The 23,251-nt window shown below is 37.6% G+C and overlaps 1 protein-coding gene across 1 annotated transcript; it reads right to left on the reverse strand.

Moving 5' to 3' along the window:
* Positions 1-3,635: 3,635 nt before the first annotated feature.
* Positions 3,636-17,615, reverse strand: LOC149229704 (protein EXPORTIN 1A-like). Its single transcript, XM_089381110.1, has 16 exons — positions 17,131-17,615; positions 10,288-10,404; positions 9,833-9,925; positions 9,629-9,700; positions 9,023-9,130; positions 8,846-8,928; positions 8,618-8,756; positions 8,351-8,419; positions 8,104-8,181; positions 7,869-7,931; positions 7,625-7,669; positions 7,042-7,149; positions 6,869-6,967; positions 5,290-5,493; positions 4,874-4,933; positions 3,636-3,806 (listed from the first exon to the last, which is right to left on the reverse strand). Exons 1-16 carry the CDS (start codon positions 17,224-17,226, stop codon positions 3,636-3,638), a joined length of 1,605 nt encoding a protein of 534 aa, XP_089237236.1. The 5' UTR covers positions 17,227-17,615.
* Between the last annotated feature and the right edge of the window lie 5,636 nt (positions 17,616-23,251).

A 23,251-nucleotide genomic window follows, 5' to 3' on the forward strand; every position in this document is an offset into this window, starting at 1 on the left:
GAGCAGTGGAAAAGCAGAATGGGCTCTCGTTGCTTGGGAAAAAATTTGCAAGCCCAAAAAAGACGGTGGCCTTGGTCTCAGATACACAGAGCTTCTGGGGAAGGACATGGGAGCCAAAACTCTATGGAGATGGATTGCAAACCCTAACTCCCTTGGGGAATCCTATGAAAGCTAAGTATACTCCTTCCCTCTCACAAGAACAAATTATCAGGCTTAATGGCAGCATCAAAGGATCAGTTATCTAGAATCAAGCGTGGGAGAACAGGGCAATCATGCAAAACGTAGTTTCTAGAAGATTGGAAATGGAGACAGCTCTCTTCTGGGAGGATGCTTGACAACAAAGGTCTGAACTTGATCAAGATCAATACCAACAAATCAAGATTGACATGCAAAATAAAGGTAGGACCAAAGTTAGACATTATTGGAAACCAAGGGCGGTTAGGAACATATGGAGAATCTGGTTGGATCAAGAGGACTGGGCTCCCCACATTAATCGTCAAGCTTGGCCTGATCTCTCATCAAAACTTCGAAAAAGACAAATCCTCCATGACTCTTCAGACGATAAAATCCAATGGGGCAAAAATTTAAGTGAAGCATACAGATACATAGCCAAGCTTGATCAACTTCAACCTGACCCAAAATGGAATTCTATCTAGGACAAGAAACTTTGGCCTAAAATTTCTATTTTCCTATGGCAATCTAAGGAGAAAAGGCTTCATTGGTCCCTCCAAATGCCATCTTTGTCAACTATAGGAAGAAACCCCCAATCATCTCCTGAATGAATGTCCATACGCATCCAAACTTTGGGACTGGGTATTCTTGGTCTTCAACAGTTCGGATCGGGATCCCTCCTCCATACAAAACACTATCACGAACTTAATACCTAGTTTGGTCTGTTGGGCCCTATGGAAGGAACACAATGCCAAAACTTTCTGAGGCATCTCCACTCAGGAGGAAATTATATTATCTAAGATCAAAAGAGCAATTCAGGAAACAGTGGCTTCTTCCCCCATTCAGACTTCCAATGCCCCTCCCACCAATTCAGAAGCGAGAATTTTGTCTATGTTGGACCTCCTCCAGATCAGAGTTCTCGAAGTCTTCTCCCCCCAGGAATGATAAACAAAAAGACATATGGAGGTCGTCGGAGCTGGGCACCATTAAGCTTAACTATGATGGCACAACTAAAGGTAACCTGGGCTTGGCCGGTTTTGGAGGTGTCTTTAGGAACTCAAAAGGCGAAATAATATGGATTTATGAGGGTAACATAGGTTCAGCAACAAACAATGTCGTTGAACTTCATGCTCTGGAAAATGGCATTACCATCACGCACAAACTAAAGCTCAATCCATTGATCGTGGAAGGGGACTCCACGTTGGCCACTCAAATAGGCAAAAAACTTCAACAGGGTATCGAGGTGGCTAAAGTCTCGGACAACTGGCACCTAAACAAAATTATACAAAGAATCAAACACAAAATAGACAGCATGGCAGGCCTACACTTTCAAGCCATCAGAAGGAACGGCAATAAGCTCGCGGACAGATTAGCAAATGAGGGTACAGCGGGGACCCTTCGGCTGAACTCCAGATCATGGAATGACCTGGAGGATAGTGACCTTCATCAGCACTGCGCAACCATCAATGACAAAGACAATCAGACTACCGAACAATAACTGTTCGTGCACCCTCCATCAACTCAAGGATGATTCTAAGTACTGGAAGAAGGATGACACTACAGCGCACACACCCAGACCAATCCTTGGCACGCCAGATGTGTTGGCCTTTCCCGCCACCTCCCTCCTCCCCTGCGCGGTCACCGCCACCCACTTCCTCATCTTCGTACTTCGCACGCGTCCCCCCCTCTCCGCTCCATGCCTCCCTTGATCCCTAGGCTTCTATTTATTTCCCCCTCACCCTTCTCCCTCCCATCATTCCCACTGCTCTCACACCCCCTCACTCTTCCTCTGCTCTCTAGTTCCTCTCGCTCCCCAACCCCTCTATTTCGCTTGTGCCCCAAAGCGCAATCCCATTCCTGGCTCTAGTCAAGGGGGCACAACGTAGTCATGCAGCCTCAGCATTCTCTGGGTTCGCCCCCCACTACTCGCACTGAGACCTCCGCGAGGCGCGCAGCTTTGAACTATGCGGCGACCATCAACCCGGAAACTCAAGAGCGCATCACTAATCTGGAAGCCCAAGCTAATGTTATGTCTGATGAAATAGATGCAAACTTTGCCTGGATCCCTGATCCTACCCTCACCAGAGCGCGCGAGAACCTTTATGCGTGCACCATAGAAACATGGTGGCAGATGAAAACAATCATGGGTCTTGCAATGCAGGAGCAGGAGGAGCGCACTAAGGCGCTTGAAACCAAGATTGACAGTCTTACTGAGAAGTTTGTTATCTATGTTGAAGTCGTCCACCATTGTCGTTTCATTACTCAGGACTCTTCGCAATACAGCGTCATCAGAAGAAATCGATGGCAAAATTCGCAATACGGCAGCTGAAGGCTCACCAAGTATCAAGAAAGAGATCATTGGAGCCTCCTCCAGTCATCCGAACACTACTACGCCGCAGGAGGGGAGTACTCAAGAGACTCCCATCAGCCTGGACGAAGACCCGATTACCACCAACCAAGAATGAATACGGCAAGCTCTTTTTTGTCTCTTTTCCCCTGTAGAGTCCTATCTGTTGCAAACTACTCAGTCTCAGAAATAAACACTCGAGCCTAGTGAATACAGCAACGGCTATGATCTATACTCTCTTTTTTGAGAGTGTTGTAAAAAAGGTTCCTTTTTGGTTCCTGAAAATTCTCCATTGTATCTACCATAGGGTACAGAACCCAATTTTGCCAAAGTTTCAATGTAAAAGAAGAAATAATGAAGCCAAAATAGACTATTTTGTTGGTCCTTGTGTCAGGCTCTCTCCCATGCACAAACCAACCAATTTAATTACTCGCTTCTTTCAGTAATATATTATATCTTATTCACAAAAAAACTACATACTAAGAATTGAATAAATTACATGTCAATCACATCTCCCTCAAGATAGAAAGCAAAACTACAAGAAATTTTTTAATTTCAACTATTTAATCTCTATATATAAATTGAATATAAAATCTCTCTACATATAAAGTAGATATAAAATTATGTCACATAATATGTATACTTAAATATTTTATTTATAACTAATATATTTTCATTATTAATATATATATATATATATATATATATATATATATATTTGTTTACGTCTCCTCTACGCTAAACTATAATATCAATTACTTCATCTCTCAATATCAATATTATTTTTAGATCCAATGTGTCAACTCAATATTGAGTAATGAAGGAATTACAAATCTCTCTGATACTAAAAAGTAGAAAGCAATTATAGACAATATAGAAAAAAATTACTTTCAATTATTTTCTCTCCAGGTATAAAGTTGATGTATAATTAAGGTGAAACTCTATTTCTTTTATGCTTGATATTGAAATATTCTTTTGTTATTACTAATTTTTAATTTGTTGATGTAAGTATTATTTTATTATTTTTAAATGTAGCATTACGAGACATCTCCCCTGTACTGGGCTGTAGAGAGCATCTGAGCGAAATAAGCATGCAGTCAATTAATATGAATAGTGATTAAAAACCCAATAAACAACTACAGAAGACCATAAATAATAGATGCAGAAGACAACATACCTGGTCCTCCATCATAGAACCTGAAATAGAGCCAATTGCCCAGCAGAGTGTGTTCAAGTTGTTCCATGTCCAATCTTCCCCATTAAGTTGCTTACTAAGTTTTTTCAACATCTGTGTCAACCAACAATCAAAATGTACTATCAAATACCAACCTTAAGTAACATGCTGTATACAGCATACAAAACAGAAGACATAAACATTATCTAGCTTTATATCACACTTAAGTAAAATATCGTATATAGCATAAATGTACTATCAAATACCAACCTTAAGTAACATGCTGTATACAGCATACAAAACAGAAGACATAAACATTATCTAGCTTTATATGACACCTAAGTAAAATATTGTATATAGCATACAAAACAGAAGGCATAAACATTATCTAGTTCTATATCACTGTAACATGTGATGCAAACAGATTCTATATTCCCCTCATTACATTGTAAATAAAAATATATAGTAAATCATTTCTTCTCTGCCTATATGCAAGAAAAAAGTCTTTCCATATTCTTTACAAGTGTCCCAACCACGTTGAAATACAAGGCCACGAGAGGACCAGACTATATTAAACATCCATCTTCTGAGCAGATAACCAGTAACATATAACATGGACATTATCATCTTTAAATAAAATCAGTAACCCAATCAGGCTTTTATTGTGGCTGCCAGCTACATGAACTTATAGTGAATGAACACCTTGTGGCTAACATTTTGTGCTTGAGAGTTTTCATCAAAGTTGGTTGTCTCTCATGATCAAAAGGTCTATGCTCCTTCTCTTCATTGAAAGCTTTGACGATGGATCATCCTCAAGCAGATTGAACATAAGACTTGGTGGTCATCAAAACCAGCCATAATGCCTTTGGGAAATATAGTGAGAAACATTTAATGGAGTGGGTTTTCCTGGGAGGACTGGAAGGATCTGAGTTCTTATTTTATCTGTTTCTGCTGATGTACCAATGATATTGTTTTGTTCTTCCAATAACAATAATAAGGTTTCTTTTATCCCAATACATTGTCCACGCAGTCAGTCATCCAATGCTATGGTAGACAACATAATGGTATCCCAAAATTCTAGTAAGTTTTTCCAAAAACACAAAGCCTAATTAAGGAGAAGATCATAACACATACAAGATTTAAACAAAAGAATGAATGCTAAATATGTTGTTAAATCATACCTGTTGTTCTGTATCTTCATGATCAAGATGAGATAAGTAAATTAAGGTCTCCCTCATTACCTGTATATATAAATTCCAACAAGGAAGGAAATCAGTATAAAGTTATAAACTTAACACAGAACTAGATAATAAGGCATGCTAGCTCCTTGATCTTGGGCTATCGGTTTTATTTAGCACAGATTACATCTGTTTTTATCAAGGAGCTAGCGGCCTTTGCACTCCCACTTTGTAATCCATAATGTTGTACTAGCAGTCCCATTCTCCCATTTGTGGTCATTTATTGGACATAAATGTAAATATTGTATCACATCTCATCAAGACGGTCTATTTTGGCTTTTAGTGAATGCATATGTCATTTGTATTCAACAAACATCAAGTACATATTATTGCTCTTCGAAATTACAAGGTGTCCATACCTTGTATTGGACAAGGACATCATTATCTTTCATAGTCTCTCTAACAATATTTCCATTCTCATCTTCTACAATCAGAACCTCTTCTGGTTTAGCCATACGACAAATCATCAGCATCCTCAGTTTTGACATTGGTCCAGCATATAACTGCCTTCGTTGTGTAATCTGCGAACCTAGCCCATCAACCATGCCTGAAAGTAATGGAATCTGCATGGACAAGAAATTGATAAGCCACTATTATTCTTAGAATATCACAATTCATAATGCTAAGCAAACTTCTTGGAACCATAATAGAAGTGGACAAACCATAACCGTGTTCCTGAAACTTAGGAGCACATAATCAGACAACCATTAGTCAAGAAATTATCTATTAGACACTGTAAGTACCACCATCCGGCACAGAAATTGATGTCTGGAACCAACGGCCCAATCTAAAAGATAAAACGTGTATTCTGAACCCATAATAAAGTACAGCAAAACAAAAATGCAGTAATACACTCTTCCAAATAAAAATTGTATATAGTTTGATCAAATATTCAACATCTGCATAATAGAGTTTTTTAAGACTGCAATTCAAATACACTATAACCCATGACAGCTATAATGAAAGTTCAAAATAAGATCAAGTTATGGTATTCATGCTTTGGTAAAGACCTACCAGTCCTCTGATTATTTTAAACCCTTTATCAGATACTGTGTCCTCTGATGTTCCTTTCTTTTGACTAAGGAGGTCAATCACTGAAAGCTCTAGTTTGCTAATATAGAATTTTCTAACCCAGAACATGCTAAGGAATCTCATCACAAGTATTTACCATGTGTGAGATGAACAAGAACCAACTATTAGTGCATGGAAACCATTAATACGATTTATATATTAAGCAATGAGAGGTCATTGAAAAGAAATTAAAACATTTTAAAAAGTCCTGTTAATGCTTGACGTATATAACAAAGAAGTTGACTGGGTCATTGAAAAAAACCCAACAAACTTCGCCTCACAAAGTTGTCAAGTTTGCTTGGCTAGTGAATATAGGCAAGCACAAAAATATTTGAAAAAATTCACACTGTGTTTAAAAAATAACTTTTGGGGCTTTACAGAGAGGCAAGCAGGTTTTCCTGACTGGGCAATGAGTCAAACTCATTAACAACCCATCAGACACCAGCACGTACTCACTATTCAAACAGTTCCTGCAAAGTCAAAATTGCTTTGAAGTTTGAATCACCAAGGCCTTCAAACTGCAGGCCAGGTTTGACCCGCAACACCAGGCCAAACCCAACAGGTCTGTTAAAACTGTTTGTTACCGTAGATTGAGATCAATAAATTAAATCTGGAAATTTAAAGGGCTACAGCAGAATATTTATTTCTGCCATGATCATCCAAGCTCAGGCAATCTTTAACATTCACAATGCCCAACCATGGTTGCATATCCAAAGGACAAACTGCATGATCCTTTCAAATCAAAATCTTGACGGGAAAAAGATGCTTTCCAATCCTACATCATCTTTTCAAATTAGATTTGTCTTGAGATAAATAAGAAACAAAGACAGGAATTATAACAGGATAATTACAACAAGCATGCATTACCTGGAGACCCATAACATTGGCAGTAGCAGCAGGATTGTCAGAAGAATGATGTGCTTCAAAAAGTTCAGAAACCAAGGTATTCCAATAATCCAGGCAAACCTGTGGCAAAAACCAAAATAATCAGAAAACATCTTTGTTACCTACCTTGAAAACACAACATAATGAAAACCTACCTTGAAAACTTCAGTATCATCAACATAGGAAATACTGATTAAGTACTGAAGACCCATAAGAAGTGCTGCCCGATTTTCAGGGGTAGTTTCCAGTACGCGAATGTGTGACTGCAGTGGAACAATCAAAGTCAAGCTTGATAAGTAAATAGGTGCCTGATAATTAGCAACTTTGAAACAATAATCAAGCAAACTATTTCAATAGGCAACGTGCAATTCTGTGTACTCAAAACAAGCATCATCCTGAGGCCATGCATGAATGTGTTATAATGCCACAGAACCTCTCTCAACTTAATATTAAACTCTCTTTCTCTCCACAACAAATGCTAGCAAACATTTTTTAACAGTTACAAATAGTGTTAATAGGAGGAATGAGATAATTAAAACTACTTTGAACCATGATGTATACCTATTAGTTTCAGTCTTTCAGATGATATTACAAATTGTTCTCAAGTCAACACAGCCATGCATCAGAAAACAAACAAAAGATGACTGAAATTTTCTAGATAGTTCCATCAAAATTTAGAGAGCATAACTGTGCAGATGAAAGCTATAAAATACAAATAAAAGGTAATAAAAACCTTACCTTGTAGAATGAGGTGAAGAAGAGTGCCAAGTTTTGAATAAATGACTATAAAACAGGAAACAGATAAATAGATTACTGCGTTGTTTTCATCTTAATAACAATTACAAAAAAACCAACTATAACTGTGCAACACCCCAATTAAATTCAGAGAAGATGATTCTTAAAACATGTTTTATGTTTTGTTGTCAAAAAACATAATTTTCTATTAAGGACCAAATATTTATTAATGTCAAAAAAAAGTTACCTGTTCTTCAGTGGAGCCATTTGCATAGGCTTCTGGGATGTTTGTCCCTGGTGGAAGTATGTTCTAACCCCCATACATATCATGATCAGTACAAGCTTAGGCAAATCGAAAAAAAAAATATAATATTGTGAAGAAAAATAATATATTAACAATGACAATTCTTTTACAATACAGGAAATCCTTCGCAACCCTGCACTAAAATACTTATTTCACATCCTAATTTATAATAGATTACCTGCAACTGCGCCATAAAGAAAGTATAAAGCTTAACAAATTGTGCATCATAAAAATCTCCAAAATTAAGTGCTGCAACCTGAGCCAAACAATGACTAATAAGTGAGAAAATGAAACAAATGAACCCAAAGAAAGCATGCATCTGCAATATAAAAAAAAAAAATGAGATTTGATGGACATGAAAGCAAACAGACAAACTCATACACTAATAATTAAAATAATAAAAAATATTAAGCAGAGAGAAATGCCTCGGTTAAGCACTGCAGAGCCAAATTTCTATAGGCTGCCGCAGGGAAAAGATTTAGTAGGGTATCGAGCTGTAAGAATCACAGTAACAAAAATAAAACATATGGTTAGTTACCTTACACAAAATTGGGAAAACTGAGATACAAGGAAATAGAAAAGTGTGTTTTCAACTCATTGAAAGCATCAATCTATACAGCTAGCTTCCAATATATATAATATATAACATCAAACAGTCTAGAATATAGAGACATAATGGATAAGGTGCAAACCAGAGGAGACTCAAAAATATAACCAAGAGGGATCCATGATAAAAAAGCATGCAGTGTGGCCAAAGTCGCCCTTATAAGTTCAGGACGCTGTGATATTGACAATACATAAAGACATAACTCATGTATGAGCCGAAACTCACTGCAGAACACCAAACACATATAAGTCAGTTTACATAAAACCCATAACTATCTCCCAATTAAAAAGGCACACAAAACATATTCTTTTACCTGTTCAAGGACTGCTTGAGTTCTTTTATTTTCTGCTGTGTCATCTCACCTCTAGAAAAGTCAAAAACTTCTTCACTGAGGAGCTGAGCATAAGCAGTTTACAACCAATTCAAGTAAATATTGGCAACAATCAAAGAGAAAGAAGTAACATGATTCTTGATGTATTGTTAAAATCACCTTCAAAATAGCCATGCAATTTTCACATATTGTTTCACTACTCTTAGCAGCTGAAACAAGATCAGGAATAAATCCAGGCCATCTACTTGGCCATTCATGCTTCAACACCTACAAAATTGGCAGCACTGTTTTAGCATTATCTATTTAATCAAGAAAAGAATAAGCATCCTAGTAATATACTATTAGCCTTTCAATCACCTACACCCTGGAAAATGGGATACATGTTAAAAACGTAGGAAGAAAAGTTGCCAATATCTATAAATAAGTTACAAACTGACACCCTCTCATAGAGCATGGACAAGCTAATAAAGTTACAAAACAAAAATAAAAAGTGCAAAGGATAAATATTTAAGAAGCAAACACACCAAACGAACATGCACAATGGTTTAACTAACAAACCAAATAAACCATACACAATGCCATATTTATTTTTGCCTTTCTAGAATACACCTAACTCCCTTAAGATGCAATCAAATGAAGATAAGACACATGGGAAATAACACATTGATCAAAGCACACAAAACCTCAGTGAGTAGAGTGTAGCTTTGAGAAGTCATAAACAAAAAGGCGGAGCAAAAGACACGTCAAGATGATTCTATTACTTGCCTGAACCAAGATTACATTAAGCTTGTTTACATAAAGCCTCTCACTGCGAAAAGAAGCTTCGTTACTTGAAAGCTGGATAACAATACATATAGAAGTTAATATATCCATGGGAAAAAAATGAAATACAAACCTAAACAAGATGTGTAGAATAAAAACAATAATCAATGTTTACCAAATAACTTAATACACGTGCATTAGATTGACCTGAACAATGAGATCTGATATGTAATTCTTTATCCCATCCCGTTGTTCAACCGGCAAAGCATTCCATCGATATTTGATTACACCTTCAATCACCTAAAGTCACAAGAAACAAGATGAACTTAAGCTAGCAACTAGAAGTTTTACAAATGTAACTAAAAGCCATATATACTTTCAATCACCTAAAGTCACAAGAAACAAAATGAAATTTAAACTAACAACTAGAAGTTTTACTAGTGTAAGCTAAAAACCATAGACAGTACACCTCGAAACCATGTGAAAAGGTTTTACAGAGTCTTCAAAGCAACAATCCTATGCATTTTCAATTGTTATCCAATATAGTCATCTTGGCATTGCATCAAAAGATGAGATATCAAGTCTAAAAGCATTGCATCAAAGATGAGATATCAATTTCAGCAAGTGTATATGTGGCTAAAAAGAAGAAAGCACAACAGTACCTGAAGTGAAAAGAACTTTGTATTCAGATTCTGCGAGTTCTGCAGAATGCTAACAACTTGCAGCCATGTATCCGGATGAGCCTGTAAATCCCGCAATATCCGCTCTGCTGCTGCTCTCTGCAGCATAACAGCACAGACAGTAAAATATAGTGGCAGACTACCGTGACAATATAAAAGATATTAAAAGCAAGAACCATTCGTTTTCTTTATTTCCCTACTCCAATTGCACAAGTGACAACCACATATAACATTATACGCATATCACTGTACCTATAAGAGAAGTCACCTGGTTCATGTTCATGCTCAAATAATGTCAGAACAAAACACCGTGATTAAATTCAGGCTAAATTTTGAATTTCAAGGATTACATTCAGGGAACACAGTGCCTTAGCCATAAGTATAAATCACCATCTGAAATCTCACAATTTAAGGATAAAAGCATAGCTATAACACTATAGAGTATTAACAAACAAAAAGGATGGATTGAATATCCACACATATTTGTGAAATATTTGTCACAAGTTTGAGTCGTTGCTGTCAGACTGTTTACATGTAGCATACTACAGAAATCATTCATCTCATCAAATGTAAAGCATAAAGAGAACTTGACTAATCATCTAGAACTTGACTCATAATCTTGTCATAGTTCCACATCTTCTAGCCATTAGATATCATATATATTCACATAATTCCCAACTTGAAATAAGATAATATATATTTGCTCTGCTAAAAATACAATCATGTGACATTTTAAGATAAGAATGATGTTTGCTAGTAAATCATTAAATCATAAACTAAGTTTTTATGTAGGTGCACAATGCTAACGTGTACGTCTTTACACTCCATGACCTTCTTGTATCTACCTGGCATGAAGCAGTCAGTGATCTGTTATTACTGAAAATCCATTTGCGTCTGGCATAACTGGAACAATAAGGTGGGTGCTGAGACATTCCACTACCAGGGACCAACCACTCGCACATAAGACACAGAACTAACAGAACATCAGATGACAAGCCTGGCTCATGATCAGTCAACAGCTGGGACTAACAACAATAATATGGATGACCTCTCTGTATATGGGTAATCTTAAAGTCAAATCTAATACAAATTCCATTTCAAAAAGTCAAATTTATACAAATTTCATTGTCACCAAATGCAAAAATGAACATGAACAATGGGACATTGAATTTATCTGTTGGTGTATCATATACTGTCCTTCACTTACACTTTGAATTAGATATTCCAGCAGCAAATACTCCTTTTGTTTCCACCAATTTGGCACCGTTTATTAGAATGTTGCCCAAAGTTACTTTGTAAGTAGAAAGTTATTGGAGGATATATCCCTGGATCTGAACTCTACAAAAGCTACAGACATCACTGAGGGCAAAAAATTGGAACAGACAAGTACATATCTGAAATTTTCTTGCTGCTTTTGCAGGACACAAAATATGAACACAGAATCCACAGGCACAAGAGCAGGAGATGACCATGAAGCTATAAAATTAGAAGCCACAAAACAAATTCAGAATTACATCAAGCAATTAAACAAATAACACAGATGACTATAATGAAGCAGAAGCAATAGTGATAATGGTGATATTTGATCATCAAAGTATAAATTTACACACCAAAGACACAAGTGTCCCAAAATTGATGAATCAAAATCAGAATAGGCAATTGAAAGAATCAGAATAGCATGGATCAAAAACCATACTGCTAACCCATACCACAAATAACCCACCAAAGAGAAGTACAGTACAATACATTCCCAGGTCAGTGCAATTTAGTATGCTTCAGAATTCCTGAATCATACTGCAATTAGATCTCACAAATAAAACAAATTTCATGCCGGGTGCTTTCCATAACATTTCTTTCCAAAACAACAGGAAGGCAGGCATTGAGGGGATCTCATTTAATCCCAAAGGACGAAAAGTAATCAAAACAAATATCAATTGGAGACCAAAACAAGATAACCAAAGAGGACTAAGTACAGTACTATGCATACCCAGGTCAGTGCCCTTTAGTGTGCTTCAAAATACCTGAATCATACTGCAATTAGATCTCACAAATAAAATAAATTCCATGCCAGGTGCTTTCCATAATATTTATTTCCAAAACAAAATGGAGGCATGCGCAGAAGGGATATTACTTAATCCCGGAGGACAAAAGGTAATGGAAACAGGAGGATTAGGCGCCACAGCTACTAAGTGAGTGGGGGCTCTTGCAGATTTCCAAGGGCTCTGTGTGCTGTGAAGGATCAAAGCAGGCTAAAGGCAACACTCCTAACGGATTCAACCATTGTCATTCAAGGTAAAGAGGCACCTCAACATGAAAGCAGACAAAACAGTAGACATAGGTCTCACTCTATGAGAGGAAGACATATCAATCAAAGACCAAAACAAGATAGCCATCTCACCCCACACTCTCCCATGAACACGGATCTTATGAAAAATAAAGTTCCTAAGCCCAGTGTGGGTTCTCCAAAGGATTTAGTGAGGAGCCTCCACCTCTAACTTCACGTGCAGGCATCAGAGAGGAGGGATTAAATGCTGTCAACCTCCCCCTTCACTTATCATGTCCAAGCACAGTTGTATCTACTATTTTCTTCCAATACCTTTGTGTTTGATCTTACTGCATATAAAATCTGGAATATCATTCTAAGGTTAATGCCCAACATGTCTGGCATGGAAATTTGCTAGGCAATTGGGAGATTTTGGCAGGTCGCAGAAAGATCTCATGCATTGGGGCTCAAGTTGGAGGTTTATGTTCTGGAGGAGAGCCGATGTGAGAACTTTGGTTCCTCAGACTCTAGAAGAATATTCAAATCTATCCAACCAACCAAGCCTCGTTATGTGCTGCTGTTACTATCACTGTATCTTCAGGGAAATCTGAGGACTCAAGTCAGACTTCCACCAATCAGAGAAGGGATACAGAAGCAATGGGCGTGGCAACCTCTTCAGACCCAGAATGAGAAAACTGGAAGAAAGGCTTTGAAGGGAATCATGTCAAGGTCAGACCAATAAACATATTCAATATGCCACCAGTAAAACCCAAAGTGATATTCAGTATCAACTGACTCAGGTATCAATCATCATCAAATTACAATTTTGCTTCCTCAGTCAATGGACCTACACTGCCACATCAATTTTAAAAACAAATCCAATATCAAGTACTAAAAATGTATCTAAGCATCGCTCCGAACATGTTATCTTGCCCAAGATCCTAAAACCCAATGTGATATTAAATGTTAACTGACTCCAGCATCAGTCATGATCAAATTACACTTCTTGTTTGCTCAGTCAATGGACCTACACTGCCACATCAATTCTAAAATCAAATTTGATATCCATTTACAAACAAATTAGAGTAACTTATTAGGATGGCAAATGCAAAACCACAACTAGCACAGAGGGTTTCTGATAGTGCTAAAAGTTTGTCTAACCATTGCTCCAAGAGTCCAAACATTTTATCTTGCACATGCTCCTAAAAGTTTTTAACCTGTCCTAGGAAACTTGTCTTCATGAACTATCGATTTCACATGTTCCTGGGACTTCAAACTCTATACAGAATTCATAGAAAACATAACTAGGGATGTTGCTTCATCAATGAATTCAATGTGGGGGACCAAGATAAAACATGATCATTACAAGAAGAAAAGAAGAAAAGATTGGCTATAAAAACTGATGGGATAACATAATAATTCAGGATAATATCATAAACAAGATAGATGGACCATTAGAGCAGCTGCAACAAAACTCTTTGAGATGTCATCTAACACATACCGTCTTACCTTCTATTTGCCATTGAAAGGAAATTCTATAACTGCAGATCTTTGGTAATCCTATGGTCATTATCAATTGGTTTAATGATTTGCAGTGCTGTTACATTCACACACTGTTCCCCATCCTTGAGGAGGCTCTTTTGCTTAAACAACGTTTTAATCAGATTATTTGTCGCCATATTTACAGGGAGGAAGACTCTCTCTCTCAAGCAGGTTCTTCACAGGCTCTGGGAGTCTGGAAAATCAGTCAACAGGTAGACAGCACCTCCACAAGCTTCTATCACACAGAACCTTCATTGAAGGGCTACAGGTGGATGATTCAGCAACAACTCAAGAATGATAGTTTTTCCCCAGTTTTGTCAAGTTTTTTACAGCTATGTGATATGTAATATCTGGAGTATGTATGAATCTGTATTTTGATATATAGTCTCGATGAAGCTGAAAGCTATAATTTATTTTTTGTTCAGATGGTATCTCTTGCTGTTGTCAGAGAGATATGATGGACTCAGTGACTGTTTATGCTTATATCTCAGCATGCCATAAGCACATGTATATGTAATTTTGTTATCTTTATGAAATTACAGCTTTTTTCAGAAAGAAAAAAAAAAAAAACATGTACAACCATACACCAATATCAACATAAATTTTATAAAAATTCATGGTAAATTCGTTAAGTAAAACCAACATTAGGTATCTTAAAATATATGTACTAGGCTCAGTAACAACAATAGTTTGTCCTAAAAAAATGGTCAACTTAAAATGATGAAAACGATTACTGAAGGCACCTAAAGTTTTATGCAACAATGAGTTGAAAGAGAATCACATAACCAAGTAAACGATGGTATTATTAGAGATCAATTATGCAAGGTCCAAGAAAAAGGTACTCACACGCAATGTTATCAGAACAGACAGACCAGACCAGAACCAACCCATCCAGACTAGTTCACTCCCCATGGAACAAGACCAATTGGCTGATTACATCCCAAACCAAATTTCAGTCCTGTTCCATCCCAGAGCAGACCTTGTCCAATCCTCATCAACTAGTTGTTACCAGCTCTTCAACCAAGTTTTCCAGCCTGTTCTGGCATAATTCTGGTCCAACCCTCAGCCAGTTCTGGTTCCAATAACATTGCTCACATGTAATGAAAGTTGAAATGAGCCAAGGGATGCACCAAGTCAAAGAAAGCCCAAAAAATAACTTATCCACAGTATATCAAGGAAAATATCAGAAATATAAGCTAAATTTGGAAAATAAAATAATAATAATAAAATATAATCAGTAAAAATCTGAAAATATCAGCAAAATATTGTAGAATAATGCCAATATCATGAATCGTGATACATAAAGGCAATATTATCACCGTGTTGAAAATCTCGTGATGCTGCCAATAATTATCACAATAATGCAACAATTAAATATATGCATGTAAGACTCTAAAGAATGTGTAAAGGCACTCAATGTTCTAGAATTATAGTTCCCCAAATTACAGAGTAATGGAAAAAAAAATCCCGCAACATGCAGCCCTTCTTTCTTTGAATCAGAAAATGATGCACCTGCAGCCAATTTTAAGATGAGGCAGTACTGTAACCTTTTAAGAGGTTACTAACAGATAACGCACTGAGAGATAAATTTCTTGATTACTTGATATATATGTTATAGCTAGTGTGACTAGTTGACTTCTTCAGAATTATGTAAGCCAATAGGATATAAATTTCTTGGCTTCTTGACATATATGTTATAGAGTGTCACCGGCACAGATTTCAAATACACTTATCCCAATAGGATATAAATTTCTTGGTTTCTTGACATATATGGTATAGAGTTGACCAGCAAAGATTTCAAAGACACTTATCCCTTCCCCTGCAATTAGCTAATTTCAAAACCTTGATGTAAATTGTCAATGAAGAACAACATTTTTACAATGAATAATCCATGAGTTCACTGTGGATTCAGCCTACACCGCCACGAAGTCTAGCACAAACAACAAATGTGTATGTTGAAACATCGATACTGTTTCTTAAATACAAACATATCCAAAGTAAGCTTGGAAAAATCAACTATTGAATATGTCAATTATGCCACAAAAGCACCACTACATACAAGGAGGCAACGCATTTCCCGTGTATTGGGAATATATTTGTTTCAAATTTAATATGGTTCTGAAATGTTTATGTGTCAATGTTTCTAAAGGCTCTCAAAACATATTTGTACAAATTGATTTTTAATGCCTTCCTCCTTGGAATTTGACTTGACATTTTTCAATATCAAAAGGTATCCCTAACCACACAATCTGCCATTAACCACTCTTCTGTGTCTCAAAAGTTTAGTTCCTCAACCATGTAAGTTAACCTAAGAGAAAGGGGTCTGTTCAAGTATATCGATTATGTCATGATATAGTCCACGATTGGTATGATGTCAAAAGTCTCCACGGACAAACGCAAAAAACAAAACCATTTTGTTCATGCAGTTCGAATATGAAGCTTGACTCTAATCAATATCAAACATTTGACAACGCCCACGTGAAATTAAATGAGCATGCTTATATTTTTTTATCAACAAAGGCCAGGCTTTGGCTTTTTAACATCTAACCGTTCTTCAGCGGTTTACAGTGTATCGCATTAAAATGTGTGCAAGCAAGAATTATGATACTAGAGAATAGGCGTCCATAACAGTTTTTCCAGCTTCATCAGCTCCGCGTATTGCAGAAAAGACGGCTGGGGAAGAAATAACGGCCTACTGGCAGTGACTACGCTACACCTTCCTACTCATAGTACTGAGAATTGCACCGTGCGAAATGAACTCGCAACTAAATGTTTAATAACAAAAACCCACATTAGGGTTTTAGAATATCCCCACATGTTGACTTCCAGGGACTCAAAATACACCTTAAAACCCATTCAGATGCACACGGCGGTAACAATGTGCGAGCAAATGACGATTTACACGGCATTAGACGAGCAACTGAAGCCCAAACCAGGCATATAATAAAAAAATAGCCAGAAATTGATAACACCACACATGCATTAAAAGTTTATTTCACAAGCCCGCGATTAAAGCTCACCTCTTCTTTAGATCCCGTGCCGTAGAAAGCCGCAACAGTAGCATCAAGAAGGGGGACGTCAATGGGCTGTGAAAGGTCCAGAAGCTTTTCCGCCATGGTGTTCTTTTAAGAGTTTCCGGCCAGCCAAAATCGCAGGGTACCTGCTGTCGGAATCCTTTTAATGTTTGCTTCGGAGGTCGAAATCCTTCACCTGGCCTCAAACCCTCGAACACAGCATAAACCCTAAACCATGGCCAAAATACACAATCCAGGCATTCCTCTACAGCGAAAAAGCAGCTCTGACAAGCTAAAGGCCGAATCCAATCCTTTTAGTCCCTCTGTCGCTTTGCGTTCCCGTGTTTCCTTAGCTCGCCTCCTGGCTCTCTGCGACCTGAGAATAGCTCGGCCCTGTCTGTAATTTTTAATGCTGTGTTTGCTTGTCCTGTCGCTGGCGCCCTTTACTCAAAACCAAAATATTAACTTTAATACGAGGCCAAGGTAGCGTAGGGGGAATATGTCAAAAATATATATAAATAAATAAATTATATGTTTTTTTCTCAAACAAATATCCCCTTTGAACGGCTTTTTTTTCTTTTCTCCTCGCCCCACTTCTTTCTCGACTTTAACTCCCCTAGTCACCATATGGTGTGAGTAACTCCCGTTGGTAAATGTTCAATTGCGTGACATTAGCCTAACGTTTGGCGTAGACTAGTATGCTATAATTTCCTAGCAAAGTCTATTGCAAAAAATAATGTTTGCAAAGAATCAATGCTCGTGTTTGTAGGAGGCCTCCTCGGAGCTTCAAACTTATTCAAGGGTTTATCTCGTGTTTTTGAAATGGTATTTGGCGGCCCTTTAAGGGTAGGTGGATTGTCAAGTTCAAGGCTATTTCATAGGGGTGAAGGGATAAGAGTTTATACGTATGTTTTTAATTTTATTTTTATTTTATTTTTAATTTTATATATATACGTATATATATTTTTGGATAAGAGACTTAGTTAGGGGATAGATTTTTTATTTTGGATAAGTGAATTAATTAAGTGATAGAAATTTTTTTGGGTAAGTAAGTTAATTAGTGGATAGATTTAGTTTTATCAATATTTTAATTTTTTTTAAATAAAATATTGAAAGGGATCAAATCTTTTAAGATGTAAATTTTTTTTGAGTATAAAATTTAAAGAAAGTTTTGCACCTTAATGAGTTTCCATCCCTCTTGGCACTTGATAGATTAATATTTAAGATGAATTTATGTTGCCTCTTTATAATATTATTTATATTGTATGTAAGTTTCACATCTCTAATGTATAGTGAAGTTAACCGTATTCACTCCCCATATGGGATGGGAAGAGACGAGATGCATGGGAGTCGGCAATGTCGGCTGTCCCACCCAGCAGTAATTGGAGGGGACGTGGCATGCAACCCCCCCCCAAACAGGTTGTTAATGCCAGAAGGTGGCAGAGAGACATCCAAGCTTAAGTATGGTTATGCTTTGACGTCTTCCTCTCAAGTCTGCAATTAGCATGCTATGAGCATTATAATTACACTGCCCATACATGCCTCCATGATTTTTTCAGCCCTTTTGATCTCTATATGTCTTGTGTTGCAATGCTTTCGTTTCTTGAATGAGTGGCTTTAATAGAGCACCCCCCATGTTTTCTTGTCTCAGCTGATTTTATATTCTATTGTTTCCCTCCACTCTTCTGTAACACCCTCCTCACATATCTACCCAAGTAACCAACCAACCGTGATAAACATGCGACTAGAGGCTACTATGATTGGATTTGACCTCCTATGTGACCTTAAAGAAGTGGAATCGACGGAACACATCAACCAACCTATCCACATCAGCAACAGAACCCTTAGGAGACATGTCAACCACTCAAACATCCTGTCCCTGGGTCCCACTGATGTTCTGGACATCTTAAGCCTCAGTCGCTCTCATGCTATAGGCATGACAGTGTCCAGAAACCCAAAGTCGCTCTCACAGGCTTGCCTGTCAGTATTTAGAGACCCAATTTACCAATGTTATGTCAGCATCCCCGAGATTCGAGCCACTTTTCCAGGCCTAGGGCCTAGGTCACTGCCGAGAATGGAATGATAACTTAGGAGCAGTAAAAGAACAAGGAAACAATGATGCAAAAGCAATAAGTTAAACAAGACATTAATCAGATCCCTACTAGCCATGACAGGCATTTCGTCAAACATGTCGCAAGCATGTAATCTACAGGTGTAACCAACATAATTAAACATAGGGATCTTGTACTCATCTGATAATTGCTAAGAACCATTGTTCTCTCAAGTCATTTGTTGCATTGCCATCTATTAGGCCATAGATACATTATCCATTCATTTACAAGTAAAAACATGTTGAAAGCCATAAATAGTTGTTGTCATAAAACAAACATATAACTAGCATAATAACAATAGAAATACTCATGAAAGTACAACCATATAGACCACATATAATCCATCAAAATACACATAGAAATACAAGGAGAGATGACCTTTCATTAATGATGCAAAAAGCAAACTCGAGATGAGACTTCCACGTTCCACCCGACCATACAATGGCTACAGGTGGATCTCTCTTCATCCATTCACCCCCGTGCCATATTCCAAGCATGAATGTGGGACTCAAACCAAAATAACCAACCAGGGCATACCGAGGCTAAACCACCTCACCCTCGTCAATAGAAACTAGACTTTACTGTAATCCATCTTGGATCACTAGGCCAACAAAATAAACACGTCATAACAGGTTTTACCATGATCTCCACCCGATCACTAGGACACACAAGCATGGATGCCACCGGATTTCTCCACCTACACCATGAGGAATTTTCATGTCTCCTAGTCTCTCGGGCTTACAGCAATCCAAACCCTGATCACTAGGCCGTAAACCGAGATCCACTCTCCAGGCTTTACCGCATTTCCCAAACCCGGGATTACTAGGCCCAACAGAGAGCAAACCATCTCTTAGCTTTACCATATATCCTGTCATTCACCAATAAGGATTCCTAGGCCCATCGAGGCAACACAATCTTGGCTTTACTGCAACCCACAATTTGGCTCAGGGGTCACTAGGCCAGTGGCTTTACCGTGATCCACAGTTTGGTTCAGGGACCACTAGGCCATGTGCTATATCATTCGGAGATCCACCCCGCTCAGCTTCGAATTCATGTTGCAATCCAGCTCAACCAAAACATGAGAACCCTATCACACCATGGCTATCCGAAAATGGCAAGGCTAGGCTAAAAACATTGTTACGCCTAACAAAACCCATGTCATAACAGCAAAGAACCACATGCAATACCATACATGCCAAATCTAGCAAGGAAAATACACATGCAACTCGATACTTGCAAAAGAATCTTGTTGTAGCTGCTTGATCCTGCATTTCCCTTCTTGATCTTTGCTTCCTCTTGCCTTCTTTGCCTTTCATGCTCCAATGCCAAAATGCTCCAAGAAAACTCTAAGTGTCCAAGAGTGTGAGAGAGAGAAAAAAAATAATGAGAGCTTCAAAACTCAACTAACAAAAGGTTACCAACTGATCCTCGGAAACCTTTTTATTAATGAGGCCTCTATTTTCTTCATTTTCCACTGTTTTCCTTCATTTTCCTCCTCACACGCAACATGTGACCTTTCACCTCCTTTTTCTCCTAATTTCCATTATTTTCATAAATAAATGTTCCAAAAATGTCATTTTTCTTTCTTAAAGCGTTAGTTATGGCCTTTACCAATTTCCTTAGCCATAATAAACCAAATGAACAGCCCCTAGGATGTCTTGCCCAACATTCAGTCTTGGAATAAGTGTCCCATATATATATATATATATATATATATATATATATATATATATATATATATATATATATATATTCATGGAATCTTCACCAGGGTTGTTACATCTTCGATCGTAAGTGGATTCGTCGTCGAGTGTCTCAAGGCTACCCCTCTTTTCTTGGGCCTCACTTCACATTCCCCTCCCCCTTAGTCGTGCACCCCCAAGGAATTTGTCTCTAGTTTATGGAACCCGTTTAGTCCTACTCACACACATTGGTTCCATTGTTATGTTTTAGTCTGTTCTTCTGTAGGAGACCAGATAACTCTTGCTACTAATTTACCTCTCATAGAACTTCGTCTTTGGCTCTGGGTGTCCACCATGCAGCAACAGTTAGCTCGATGTTGACACGACGTAGCATATTATGAAGCAAGAGGGGGCTCTAACGCTTGATAGAGAAAAAAATCATCATATTGCTTATAACACTCTTAGGCACCTCCATGCATTAAATCAGAGCTCATGGAGGTTAAGAGAGATATTTTTGAGGAGCACAGAGGCTTATCCAACACAAACATAGGAGGGGAAGTTACGACTTGGGCCCTTGACATTAGTCATATTCGTGATCGCCACAATCAGTACATGCACATGGTGGATTTATACTAATAGATGAAGACCTTATTGGGCAAAGTTTTATTGGACATAAATGAAGCGAAGGAAGAAATTATCCTTATGCTTAATGAGTTGCAACTATTTTTAAAGTCCTTAGACCATTGCTTGTGTGGATTGAAGACCATCTCAGCCTCCCTCTAGACTCAGGCATATCTCTTGACAAGGATAAAGCACCTATCAAAGTGGTCCCATCCGACTCATCTCCACCAGCATGACTTGGTGTTGTCTCTTTGGTTTTCTCTCTAGGTTTTCTACTAATCGGCATATCTTAGTCACTAGGCTAGATAATAAAGGTCTACAAACCAAACACTTAGCACTTTTTTATCTTTATTTTAGTCATCATGTGTAGATGTTAAAGAATTTATGGTTTTTCCATTTGTTTGGTTTCCCTTGTGATAGACCAAGGTCAACCATGACTATAATTTTTGTGTTGTTTTAATCAATCGATAGAAAAAATGTGTGACAGCCCCAATGGAAAATATGAAGTGGTCATGTCAGTTGTTGAAGGCTAGGTGGTGAATTTAATGGCCTGGTATTTTCAGAATTGATGGTTGCAAGAGGAGTACACAAGCCCATGCTTGCTTTGGAAAATTTTATAAGGCAAAAGAACAAGAAATAAAAGAGGAAAAAGGATAGATTGCCAGTTGGTATGGTATGTTGGCCACCAACCACAACAAGACAACCAACAAAAAAATCTATAAATAGTTGGATAGGTGGCACCCTTCCTATTGGCTGGAAAGATTGTGGTAGGAAAAAGTCATTGTCAGAAGGAAGGCAAGAAAGATCATTCGAATTTCAAGGGGATGGTAATTGTTAGACAACACAAGAGACAGGGCAAGAGAGGGAGTGTAATACAAGGAGCGAGGACTCGAGCTGTAAGGGGGCATCACAGAAAAGGAACTGCACACCAGCAAAGCAGAGAGAGAGTTTGAGATGCAAGTAAAAACGCAACAGAGGAAGAAGGAGACGAAGCAAATTGTTAAAACAACGCGACAAAGAAGGAACAAAGGTCATTCGAACTATTGAAAGAGGGTAGTTGAATTGTGGAAAGAGGACTTAGAGCAAAAGACCCCTCGGCCTCTGAAATTTGGCTCAGTGGTGATAACTACAAGTAAGAGCTTAGTTGTAGTTTGTCTATGGTTGGGTGGAGAGTCATAATCCTGACTCATTTTCCCAATAGGATTCAAGATAAGTGTCTCGCATGCCTTTAATAACAATGAATATGTGTTTACATTTTATTTTGAATCGATATTATTATTATATGAGGCATATCTGAATTTTATTACTTATAAAAGTTGATTGATATGTTGTTGGTACTGCGTTGAAGGTGTTGGAATGATGTGATAAATACCTGCTTGAATAGTTGGTTACAACCATGGTGCTTATCTTAACTTATATTCTAATAGTGTGTGTGTGGTGGTTGTCTTTTGATAGTAACCTACATGGAAATTCCTTCATAATTGCAGTAATATGATCTTTATCTTATTACAAGCTCTCACCCGCACTAATCATGTTCTCATGTAACAGTGTTAATTATTTCTTCCTCTTTAGTCATTGTTGAACTATTTACTTCATATGGTTGCCTTATAAGTCCTTCAGTGAAGTATGCCCAAGTCCTTGGGTTAATTTTTCTAATTTCTCAAAACTTAGGTTTAAATTAATACTGCTACTCTGAGTTGTAGATGGGATTAT

Source organism: Pinus tabuliformis, chromosome J, assembly GCF_031772625.1.
Source record: "Pinus tabuliformis cultivar Carrire ecotype Pingquan chromosome J, CPIR1, whole genome shotgun sequence".
Taxonomy (NCBI): Eukaryota; Viridiplantae; Streptophyta; class Pinopsida; order Pinales; family Pinaceae; genus Pinus; species Pinus tabuliformis.